This window comes from Desmodus rotundus, chromosome 9 (assembly GCF_022682495.2).
Source record: "Desmodus rotundus isolate HL8 chromosome 9, HLdesRot8A.1, whole genome shotgun sequence".
NCBI lineage: Eukaryota > Metazoa > Chordata > Mammalia > Chiroptera > Phyllostomidae > Desmodus > Desmodus rotundus.
The window spans coordinates 104,877,585-104,890,468 of NC_071395.1; the positions used below are offsets into that span (position 1 = coordinate 104,877,585).

A 12,884-nucleotide genomic window follows, 5' to 3' on the forward strand; every position below is an offset into this window, starting at 1 on the left:
ATGGAAATAAATGTACATCACCTTTTTTATTTATTTGAAAATAAACACCCTTTTCCTGTAAAGGTAACTAAGAAAACAGGTTTTTTTTTGTTTTTTTGTTTTTTGCTAAGGAATTGATCTTTAAGAGTAGAAAATATTTTTATTATCTCCTTGATATTTAGAATAATGCAGTTGGACAGGGTCCTTCCCCAAATGGTTCTTTTCTCAGAAATGATGGCTAGAAAGAAAACCTTTGTTCTGTCTTGCCATTGGTCATTTTAGATGCCTTTTCTTCAATGGACTGAATCCTTGAGGAAAGGACTTTACCACGTTGATCTATCTCTTCAACCACCGTCTTCACCAGCGTAGTTTTGGATAAATCTAGAAATAGAACGTAAGTGAATACACATAGTCAACACAAACGATTACATAACAGAAAATTCAACTGCTGCTTGCAATGTAGTGCATTATGTGTATTTTTGGAGAGGGAGTAAGTACAGATTCATAATAATAGTTTGGAACCGTTTTATTAAAATAATATTTTATGTTCCAAGCTAAGCACTTCAGTTAAATTGTTTAAATATAGTCTGTCGCCATAGTGTGTGACTGCCATTTGCTATAATAGAAATAACTAGATTTTATTACCTTTAGATGAATTCCCTGAGCTTCCTGATCCAAAGCCTTTTGATTTGGAGCAGAAGCTGTAAAAAACAAACAAACAAACAAACAAACCCGGTTTATTTTTTAAAATATTTTTGTTTATCATGTGAGAAATATTTATCGAATTGACAGGTGAACATGAACTCAAGTGAACTTTGTACGCCAAAAACAGAGGTGGGAGGAGCTCCATTCTGTGGAGGGCTCCCTCCCGGCCGCTGCAGATGAGAATAAGTTGTCTCGGACATAATCTCTTCCAGAGGGAAAGGGGGTGGCGAGTCCCTCTAATGGGGAACGCCCCGAGCCTGTCTCCCAAATGGCTTTTATTGGGAATGGTATGCGCAGGGATACACAGTATGCATGCATATCTCATCAATCCTTGTCAAAAGGCCGAAGTCATACAAAAACAGGTATTACCTATAGTTAACAATTGAAGGAACACAGAGATCTGCCATAGGTCAGGGTCTGTTAGTCATGCTGACACCAGAGGGTCTTTAAGACGTGTTTCATGAGGTAAGGAGTTTACTCCTTATACCTTGAATTTAAACATCCAGTTTATATCGACAGGGCTATGCTAGGCAGAACAAGCTTCAAAGGATAAAAGGTACATTTCGGGCCTGATTCCCATGGGAACCCTCAGTGTTAGAGTCGGGTCATGTCTGCCACCTGTGTTACCTGGATTTCCAGGGAGATACTAGACCCTTTCAGAGCCTGTTCTTGTGAGGCTGCAATCTCTGAAACCACACAGAGTGGTCCCCAACAAACATGTTAGTTTTTTGTGAAGGAAAATAGAATCTGGGGGAGGCAGGAGCTGAAAGAAATTAAATGTTATCTGAAAAGAGGATACACCTTGTTTCCATTTGATTTTTTAAACTCACAAATTTAAAACTCAGGGTGGGTCTCTATCTTGTTTGCCTATCTCTCTCTCTCTCTCTCTCTCTCTCTCTCTCTCTCTCTCTCTCTATCTCTATCTCTCTCTCTCTATCTCCTGGGGGTTTGTGCAGAGAACTTTTATTTCAGGGCAGCAGTGAAATTAGGAATGAGCTGAAAGAGGGATAAAACCTGGAGGGGGATGTTGGGAGAATCTGGAAACCCACGGTGATTAACATGGCCGATAAATGGGGGCATCTGCAGGGATGACTGGGGTCATCGAAGGCAGATGAGGAAGAGGCTGTGGTGTACGAAATATGGAAGAGGGGGCTGCAGAGGCAAGAGATGAACATGCTGTTCTGCTGTGGGAATGAAGAAGAAAAGGCTTGGCGGCGTGGAAGGTGAACGGACAATGTGTGGTTGTGGTTTCAGAGAGACAAAACCGGATTTTCACACGGTGATACTTACTTTCCATCTCCATCGATCAAGCGGCAGTAGGTCTCGATTTCTTTCTCCAGGTGGACCTTGATGTCCAGCAGCTGCTCGTACTCCAGCTTCTGACCCTCGGTCTCGGTTCTGACCTGGTGCAGCTGCTCCTCCAGGGCCCGAATCTGAGCCTGGATCTGGGCCAGCTGCGCACAGTAGTTGCCTTCGGTCTCGGACAAGGAGCACTCCAGGGAGTGTTTCTGAGGGCACAAAAGATGGCAGAGCAAGGGATGAAGCCACTTTGAGGACTATGCAGACCGGTGTTTCCCAGAGAAAAGCAGTACTGCTCCTTAGGTGAGTTTTGGAAATTTCTGGGGCTGGTCACAATGAAATGGGAGGTGGAGAGGAAAGGAAAGGGACTGGTGTTTACTGGTGATGGCGGAGGGGTAGGCATGCTAGATGACCTGGCATGAGATAAATGACATTTCTGCCCTAAGACTTTTGACTGTTTCCATGAATATTCATGATATTTAGGTAATATTTCCTATTATGACCAACCATATAAAATATATGTTAGAACACATTTTAGGGCAGCCCAATACAAAAGCAATATTGGAAATCTTACATTTTGAAATTACATATTTATTTTTGGGCTGCCTATTGTTTTTCTGTCTTATTTTGCTGCTGTGCTCAGAGATCTGCCCACCGCTGTTCCAAGGCCTCTATGCTGTGTTTCTCCTTCCAATTGGTCCTCGATTTCCTGTGGTCAGTCACAGGCCTTTCCTTAAGCTGAGACTGAAATAATGCCTTTACAGGGGTGGGATTTCAAGACAGGAGGTATATTTAATAACACAGTGCAGGTCATTATTTCAACACCACTCTTATGAATATTATACCTCTGCATTTCTGCTTCCATAGGCTGTAATTTGTCTTGTCATGTGATCCCTACTTCAATTAAAGCAATTTTCCTCTTTCCCTTATCATATATAAATACATCTGGGTGCTTATTATTTCTTCTGACATTAGTTATTATCTGAGTGTCCACCCCCTTTTCCACTCTTTTATTTTCCTTTTCATCTTGTATGGAGCAATTTATTTCTCCTTTTTTTTTTTTGAGCAATTTGTGACTGTTTAAAATAAACCTTAGTTATCAAAGAAATGGGTAAGCCTCAGTCTCTTTCATTTCATATTCTAGGGTGTGGGGCCCAAGCATTTACATATTAAATGCATTTTACTTTAAAATATATTTATTTCTCCTTTGTATTGCAGTTACAGCATTGCCCTGGTTGAAAGTAATTTTTGTGTATATTGCTAAATGTACTGTCTATTACTTCATCCTAAGACTGTAAAGAGGGAGTTGTAAAGTGTTCATCGTAACTGACAGACGTTGGGTCTATAAGGCTGATGGGTGCAGTACATGGGTGGTACTGGGCTCTCCAGGGGCGAAGATGTGGAAGGCAACCAGATTGGAAATGGGGAGGATGAGGCGAGAAGTGGCAAGGTGTCAGTGAGGTGTGTGCTTGGCTGTTCAAAACTTTAATTTCCTTGACGATGTGTGCTCACTGGTATGCCTTTTTAAGGTTGTTAATACTCTCTTAAATAAAAGGGCAGAGCATCTCTATCCCACAGCCTTCTGCTGCAAAGGTTGGCTTAAAGATGAGGGAGGACAGGATGAACTTGGAAGTTGGTATACTGTAGAAAGCATATGAGACCTTTATCCATTTAGACAACTCCCAACTTACAGATGATTGGTGTGCGAAACTACAGGAGATTATGCTTAGAATCCGTCTACGACAAAAAGGATCTCAGGGACGGAAACTAGGTTCTGTGCCACCATTATTCTAGAACTCATGTATGTTGTATGTTAAAAAGGGTTTTTATTGTGGATTCTCTCAGGGGCCCAACTGCAGTACTGTACTGGCTGCATAGACCCTAACTACTTGCTACATCCTTGTTTCTATGTGAAAAGGCTTACATTCTGATCTGGGAACTCAGGAATTCCTTTCCTTAAACATAGCTTGGACACGAGAGGGGGGATTGGTACACAGGGCACAGCCACAGGAAGAGGCCCTCAGGGTTCAAGTTGTGGGAAAGAGGGGAATGGGCAAGAGAGGAGGGTTCCGGGAGCTCAAAGTGGCCAGGAGGGTCCGGGGTACCAGCCATCAGTGGTGACAAGGGTGAAAAGAGGGGCATGCTGGTTAAGTTGGGGTTATTCAGTGGTAAAATAAGTCTCCAGGCTAAATGCTATAAGCACTGCACCTTTTCAGGGTGGCTAAATCAAAATAATCTCATTGCTTGGGGTCTTTCTTTCTTAGCTTACTGCCCTCATTTGCATAATAATGGCTCTTTTCTGTGTGTTACAGCCTCTGATGGTGAGAGAGGACCCCTGGGCCACAAGTGTGCTGTAATTCTCAAAATCATGGCTTTTGGGTGCTGCCAGCTGATGCTCTAGAAAGGAGGCTGCTTTTGGTGCTAGGTTGTCTCCAGGGGAGTCTCTGAAGAATTGGCCTGGTTCTGTGGGGTGTGCGAGGAAGGGACCTCTGTCCTGGATCCTGCGGTGATGTAAAGACTAACAGTGTTCACGCAGAATCAGAGAGGTACCCTCTTTTCCTCTGCCTTGTGAAAAGCTCAGTGTGGCTTTTAATAGGCTTTCATCAGTACTAGGGCCTGCAGATGACGCTAGCTCTGCCTTGCGAGCTCGCCTGATGGAAGCCTGCCACTCAGTTTCCGGGTGGAGCAAAACAGCCCACTGCTTGCTCTCCAGGGCTGAGATGCACTACCTGAGGCAGGAACGCTTTCATGAAACGGGCACTGAGCACCCTCCAGAGAAGACGTTCTCAGTGGCCTCAGGCAGGAAGAAAGCCCTGTCTGTCTTTCTTTCTGAGTGTCTCAGTGCCTGTCTTTCCTGCTCTTTTTGTGACGTCTTTGTAGGTAAAGCTATTAACGGGGGAAAACGGAAGGGTTTCAGTGAGGCTTGTTGGAATCCCCAAATGCAGGCTGACTTGCGCTGTCACCTACCATTGCCAGGAGGGACTGCAGCTCTATCTCCACGGTCTGCAGACTGCGTTTCATTTCGGTCAGCTCGGTCCTGGCCGAGGTGGCTGCGCCCGCGTCGTCGGAGATCTGTTGCTGCAGCGTAGCGCTCTGGAAGGCCGGGCGCAAAGGGGTTAACCGAGTGTTTACGCTCCCGCGGGCGGGCTCAGGGCTGCTTGGGGGGCCCTCACCTTCTCGTTGAACCAGGCCTCCGCATCCCGGCGGTTCTGCTCCGCTAGGGCTTCGTACTCAGCCCGCATGTTATTCAGCAGGACCGTGAGGTCCACTCCGGGGGCCGCATTCATCTCCACGTTCACGTGGCCCCCCGCGGCGCACTGCAGAGCCTTCATCTCCTGCAGGGAAAGGCGAGCCTGGCTTTAGGGGCCGTGTATGGTCACCTGCAGTCTGCAGTTGGAGAACACTTTCCCTACGTGTTGCTTTGTGTCTCAAAGGTTGTGGTTTAAATTCCAGTGCACAGTTAAAGGCATGAGATCTTTAAAATGGATTTACCGATCCATAGTCAGGCCAATCCTCTATTGAATTCGTAATGTTAATTAAAACAATCACAACCAGCAACATAACAGAGTCAGACGTGTTGTATTCTTTTAAATGAGAAGGGGATACAAAGACCAAAGAGGTATTAGGCACATAACTATTAATTAAATGTCAGGGAGTTTTTTCAAGGATGTGATAAAGTACTGGAAAAAAACTAAAAAAAAAAAAAAAAAAACCTAAAAAAAAAAAATCCCTGTTCTCATGAAACTCTCATACGAGGGACAAGAGCTATCATTTATTAGTGCTTGTGAATGCCAGGCACTGTTTTAAGCAGTTTACATGCCTGAACCCATTCAGGTATTTTAATCTCTTTAGTGGTTTGTGCTCTATCAGATAATCACCCAAGACTCTTAGTACTGGAAAGGGCTGGGATTTGAACACTCTGGGATCTGATGGGATCTGAACCCGGGGCACACTCTGGCTCCAGAGTGTCTGCTCTGAGCAACTGACACCCTAGCGGCTTCCCTGTCCTGGGATATGTCATTGAATCATTGAGCAGTCTGACCCACTCAAAGAACAGACTTCTGGACAAATCAGCCGGTCAGTGACCTGAACTGGGTTCTTTAGGGAGCTGACCTTTTTCATTAGTCATAGCATTTGACAGATGGCCATCTCTGCTTTCTTAAGTCATCTTTTTATGACCTTAGACCGGTGGCTTTGCAGTGTCCCACAGGAACAAAAGGTTTCTGTTGCCCGAGGACACCACTGATGACTGTAAGTTCTTCTCATGTCTGGGGGGGTTTGTGTAGGATTCACGTGAAGAGACATTTTGATTGCTATCAAAGTTTTGAAAATTGAGGTACTTGGAGTTATCTTAGGGACACTGGTCACTGGTGAGTGTGGTAAATGGGACATTCCCAGGGGATGTTGAGATGCGAATGGCTCTTTGTTCCCATGCTCAGTGCGTTCAGAGGCACCTTTTTTGGTGTGTGTGTCTTTAAGGGGACAATGAACCCCGCTACGATCCTGAGCCTGTCTAAATGCCCACAACCGGCTGTGCTGCTGTGGTTGCCCTTCCTGCCCCTGATGTCGCACTCTCGGTGCATGGGTTTGCTTCTCACTCTCCGGCTGATGCCATGATGGCCTGACTCTTCCACCTCCCTGCTCTGGGACACTCTCTGCTCTCCCTGTTTCTCTGTTACTTAATTTCCCTTTTGAATTTTTCCTCCTTCCCCCATCTCCCATAATTTCCTCCTTAGGGGCAAGCAGATTTGGTGTTTTAGCCTTTTCTAACCAATGCTGGGGCACATCCTATCATAGGTTGTTTTCTGAAAATTTCTCATCTATGGTTTTGGAGACTTTGTAATTACTTTTGGGATAATTTTTTTTGGAGGGTTTGAAGTTGCCTGGTGTTATGTGTCAAATAATGGAGCTATTATTGCACAGGGTTCAATAGTAAAGTAAACCCAGGCTGATTAAGGAGAGAAGACATTGACAGATCAAATTATTAACATTTATTACCTTGGAGGATGAAATTAGGAAGGCAGAGTGGCAGAAATGAAATTCTTTCTTTATATGCCTTGGCATTGTTTGAATTATTCTAATGAGCATGAATTACTAGTATAACTTAATTGTCTCCCCTAACGTATTTAAAACGTACAGGATTGTGATGTGACTAGACGTAAAGCTTCTCCTACCTGTTCATGGTTCTTCTTGAGATAGGTCATCTCTTCACTCAGGGATTCGTACTGCAGCTCCTGGTCAGTCCTGCAGAGCGTCAGCTCGTCCAGGACTCGCCTCAGCCCGTTGATGTCAGCCTCTGCATTTTGGTGAAGCGCGAGCTCATTTTCGTACCTTCGGAGGCATTAAGTGAACATCAGCACAAGGGAGACTACCTCAAGAGCCAGAGCAACAAAGCCTCAATTGCTTTCAACTGAAAGTTGGAAGTTGAATTAAGACTCTAACTATTGTAGAAGTATCTGCAGACACAAATTCCAATGGCATATCCCAATGAAATAAAATGTACCATTTTAGAATTTTATCTTAGTTAATATTTTTACTTAGTCAACAAATGTGTATAAACATCTTTATTCTTGGCGCTATTCTAGATAGGCATAGAAATACGGCGATATTTTTGTCCCAACCATGTAATAAATATGTAAACTATGAGTATACCTAATTGAAATATTATAACATACTTTATATCATATTATAGTTTTATAACATGCATCACTTCCTTTAATCTCTAACGTTGCACTTTATATTTTTAAATTTATTGATTTTTAGAGAGATAAGTGTGGGGGAGAGAGAGAGAGGGAGGGAGAGAGACAGAGACTTGTTGTTCCACTAATTTGTGCACTCATTGGTTGATTCTTTGACTCTTGTGGGTGCCCTGACCGGGGATCAAACCCGCAGCCTTGGCATATGGGGATGACGCCCTAACCAACTGAGCTACCTGGCCAGGGCTGGTCTCTTAGGTTGTACTTCATTCTCCTTGGGAAGAAATTGAGATTGACATTTTTATTTAGCAAAGTAAATAGATAAGAAACTTCTTCTAGAGTGAGATTCTTTTCTGTCGCTTACTTGAGGCGGAAGTCATCAGCAGCCAGTCTGGCGTTATCAATCTGCAGAATGACGTTAGCATTAGCAGCCGTGGAAGAGATAACCTGGAGGAAATCGAATGGAAGAACACAACAAACGAGTAGCTTTTATAATTCGTTATTTTAGAAGATAAATGTGAGACAGTTAAGCTTTTGTGTAAAAATCTAACCTTCATAAGTAACAACCAATAGGTTTAAAATTTACTTTCAAAAAAGTTACAGGTATGGTTTATTTTTTCTCACAGACTCATATAACTTTAGAACATAATACTTTCTTATCAATGAATATACTTCAAAATAAACAAGGATGGAATTATTAACACTTTGCTACATTGAAATTCATGAATCAAAGTGCCTATTTTTGACTAACAGGAAGAATTATTAGCAAAATAAATAATAAATAAATACAATACAAATGACAGATAGCAGTTACGAGGCATTTCCTGTTGTAGTTCTATATCTTTTGTGAGATAATTCTTAGTTTTAAATACTTTGAAGAGTTTCAGTTTTGTGACTTCTCACCTGATTCTTAAGATCTTCGATCGTTAGGTGGTATCTGCTATAGTCATGGTCAAGTCCACGGCAAGATCCAGGGCCGTATTTTTCATACCAGCCCTTGATTTTTCTCTCTAGTTCAGCATTGGCCTCCTCCAGAGCACGCACATTATCCAGGTAGGATGCCAAGCGGTCATTAAGATTCTGCATGGTCACCTTCTCATTCCCGGAGAGGAGGCCCCCTTCACTTCCAGCAAAGCCGGCACCGGCAGCATTTCCAAAGGCACCACCAGCATGGCTTCCACCAGGAACGTTGCCCAAGCCCCCTCCCAAGGCACAGGAAAATCCACTTCCAGCGACGGAGCTGCCACACGCGTTGCTGCCTGCGAAGCCTGCACCTCCGCTGGGAGGTCTGACAGACCCACTTCCAGAGCGCAAGCAGACCAGCCTGGATCCACTAGAAAATCGGAGAGACATGGTGGCGTGAGAAACGTCCACCCTGTCTGTGATAGCTGCAGCCTCCACGGAGAACGGAATATTGTACACTGATGGTTTCTTTGGGCTTTTATACGCGATGATGGGGATGTTTCTGTTTTGAGTTCTGCATGCCAAGAGAAAAATGGCATCATTCGGATTAGCATAAAATTATGTATAATTGGATGATTTAAAAAAATTAATGTCTACTGTCCCTGGCTATCGCTGTGGGGTGTTTGTTATCTTAAATATAATAGGGTTCATTCTATATTAAGTTCATTACTTTAATTTTAGCTTCTAATTTTGAGTGAGTAATCCTTTACTTTCATCTGTACCCTAGGACTATCCCATCATTATCTGGCACAGGATATTATAAAGTTTTCAAAGTTAAGTGAGGCTGTAATAGGGTACTATGAGTTCCAGCAGAGTCTTAACGACTAGAAGGTATATGAAGAACCATTACCAACAGAAACACGTGTTTTATCCCATTAGAGCAAAAAACCATGTTATTTAAAAAATACGACCCTGGTAACCTCTTTGGTCTTACCAGGATTATAAAATCTATTGATTACCTTGAACAATAATGTGAATATTGACTGATTCTTTTATTTAACACGTACAGCTACTGTGTCTGGTTTCAATGCTAAGTGCAAAAATAAAGACATGATGTTGCCCTGGCTGGTGTAGCTCAGTGGATTGAGCATAGGCCTGTGAACCAAAGGGTTGCTGGTTCGATTCCCAGTCAGGACACATGCCTGGGTTGTGATGCGTGAGAGGTAACCACACATTGATGTTTCTCTTCCCTCTCTTTCTCCTTCCTTTCCCCTCTCTCTAAAAGTAAATAAATAAAATCTTTAAAAAAATTTTGAATGAATAAATGAAAACATGAAACATGCCAAATTAAAAAAAAAAGACATGATGCTAAATAACTGCAGAGATGAAAAAGATATGGTTACAATTTTTAAGGAATGTATGGGTAGGACCAGACAGGGGCTCGGAGGCCATATATTAGGTCTGTGGATGTGGAGTGGGGGGTGGAGATGAGGGAAACAAGAGGCAGGTAAGGAGAGGTGGAGGAGGGGGCAATGAAGGATGAAGGAAGAAAAGGGAGAGGAGATAGGGAGGGATGTAGGAGGAGATATATAGGGGTGGGGAAAAAGATGGGAATGGAGATAATGGATGAATGGCCAGTTACCCACAGAAAGGTTGCTAGGCCAATTCGGGAGAAAAGTACATTAAGTGGTTAATGATATTAAAAAATATCTTTTAAATTGAACCCAGAGAGGCTTACAGAAAGGTTTCAGGTAGTTGTGAAAATGTGGATAAAAAAAGTTTCCACCAGATGAGTTGGTGGAAGCACTAAAGGAGACCATGCTTAGCAGAGCGTCTAGCAAATGAAACACTGTCCACGAAGGGCAGACATTACTATTGTTGTTGTTGTTATTGTGTTACAAACTGGGGGTGTGTATGTGTAGGGGGCTCTGGGGAGGTCAAGCTGAGAAGGAAGGTGGGGTGAGCAAGGGGAAGTGACCTGAGAAACCTCCTTTTGGAGCAGAGGTTGGGGGTGGGGTGAAGCAGGTGGAGGGGTAGGAGGGACTGGTTTCAGGCTCGGTGGTGAAGTCAGGTATAAAGCCGTTTTGTCACCAGCACAGCCCGGGTGTCTCCTGGAACTGTGCTGACACAAGCAGCCTGAAGCCTGGTCAGCTGGTACTTGTCACCAGTAGCAGCGTGGCCTTTAAATGCTGCTTCTGAGCAAACTTGTGAGATCATTTTTTTGCTGCGAAGAGCCTTAGATATTGCCTAGTTTCACCCTTTATTTGGCAGGTGAGGCAACTGAGACCCAGAAACCTTCAACAAGTTGCTCAGAGTCACCAGGCACATGCCAGCTGGGGAAGACTCGGCAGGACGGGTGAAGACGGCCTTGAGACCCTGGCAGGGAGAGCACGTTTTAGACACACTGTAAATGAGCCACGCTGATACACGTGCCTACTTCCTATGTTGTCGACAATAGTATTAACATGTCGCATACAGTGTAAAATCATTCTTTTGTTACTGAATTATTGAATCAACCTACTAAAGAATATTATAAAAGGAATGATAAATCTCTTCAGTGCCTGATTAACTGTAAATAATAATAATAATAATTAGACAAGTTATGGGTGTGCCATGTCTACACCCTGCACATGTGGAGAAAATATTTCCAAAAAGAACATTTGTGCCAGAGAAGGAAAGCAGCTTAAATTAGGTAGGTGGTTTCTTCTCAGTCAGCATCACAGCTGGCAATCCCATATTAACTGCACTTGCCCCTGTCCTTCTATTTCCACCAGGGGGAAGTGCTCACCTTCAAATGCATGTGGCTTAGGTTCTGAACCTCTGCTTTGAAGTCGAGGAATCAGGACGCTGAAATGCACACTTATAACCAAAAAATGAGCCCCTTCCCTAATTCCCACTCTCAAGATGCAATCTAGATGGTAAATACTGGATGGGCCTTGTTTAGTTAACCTCACTGGAGCTATTTCCCTCATTAAGCTATTACAAAGTTTCTCTTCCACCCCAAAGTATCAAGTGATCGTGAACATCCAAGTCAGGTGCAAACCTTGAAGGCTTGTAACAGCATAAGGCAGAATCTTTGGAGAAACGAGCTTTTGCTGTTTAGTAGGACTCCACACAAGTGCCAAAAATGGGCTCTGCTAGTCCCATTGGGCGCTGTCTTGCTTAAATAGCAAGACTCTGTAACAAGTTTAGAATCTGTATGGGTATGCACGGGATTTTTAAAAACAGATTTTATTTACTTGTTTTGAGAAAGAGGGGAAGGGAGAAAGAGAGAGAGACATTGATGTGGAGAAACAATCGGTTGCCTCTGGTGCCCCCAGCTGGGGACATGGCCCACAACCCAGGCATGTGCCCTGCCCGGGCATTGAACCAGTGACCTTTCCATTCGCAGGCCAGCACTCAATCCACTGAGCGACAGGAATTTTTGATTAGTAACTACATGATAAATCTATGTAATAGAAATAGTGACCCGTAAAGTTAACATTTTTACTGTAATACTAATGTTCTTGTTAAATCAAATTGTTTAGACCGACTGCCTTTATTAAACTGTAGTTTTGGAGTCCAGTAAAAAAAAGTAGTTTTAAAATGTAGTTTTTATCAGTTTTAATGAGATATAATTGACATACAGCACTATGTAAATATAAGGTATACAGCATTATTATTTGACATACATATATTGCAATACAATTACCACAGTAAGTTTAGTCAACATCAGTCAAGAAAGTAGTGCCTTATCAGAGAGAACTGAATATAAATCATCGTTTAGGTTTTCATCGGAAAGTTGAACACCTAAGACAACTGGGCCACCATCATTCAGACCTTTCAGGGATGGAGGTTTGGCTCCCCACCCAATCCAATGAAGAACTCTGACCAGCTGAGATTCTGGTTTGTGAATGGGTAGAAGAGACAAAACGTCCTAACACTGGTCTCTACAGAATAAGGAGAAGGGTCACCTCAGATAATGAACAATCCCTAGGTCCTGGGGACTGGGTTAACTTTGTTAGATAATACATATTTTAGAAGACAGTGTTTTTGAACAGCAGTCAGCATACACACAGTCGGTGTTCAAAGCCCAGTGCTGTGGTTCAGGGCTTCAGTGTGGCATGGTGGGACTTCAACAGTGAACCTCGGAAGACTGCTCCCCCCACCCCTGCAAAGAGTGGCTGCCACATGTATGATAGGGCAGCTGAACTAAAGTGGAGAATCTCTGAACTATGGTAACATTTGGTGCCAGGCAGGTCATGGAAACTTGACTCTAGAGAAATTTATTCACATGGGAACGGGGTTGAGTCATCAATTTGG

At 43.2% G+C, this 12,884-nt stretch overlaps 1 protein-coding gene across 1 annotated transcript; it reads right to left on the reverse strand.

Annotated features, from left to right (window-relative positions):
• Nucleotides 1-9,112, reverse strand: KRT28 (keratin 28). The gene is made up of 8 exons (XM_024573108.4): nucleotides 8,583-9,112; nucleotides 8,044-8,126; nucleotides 7,158-7,314; nucleotides 5,157-5,318; nucleotides 4,951-5,076; nucleotides 1,975-2,192; nucleotides 625-680; nucleotides 1-360 (listed from the first exon to the last, which is right to left on the reverse strand). The coding sequence occupies exons 1-8, from the start codon at nucleotides 9,030-9,032 to the stop codon at nucleotides 218-220; spliced, it is 1,395 nt and encodes a 464-aa protein (XP_024428876.2). The 5' UTR covers nucleotides 9,033-9,112; the 3' UTR covers nucleotides 1-217.
• Between the last annotated feature and the right edge of the window lie 3,772 nt (nucleotides 9,113-12,884).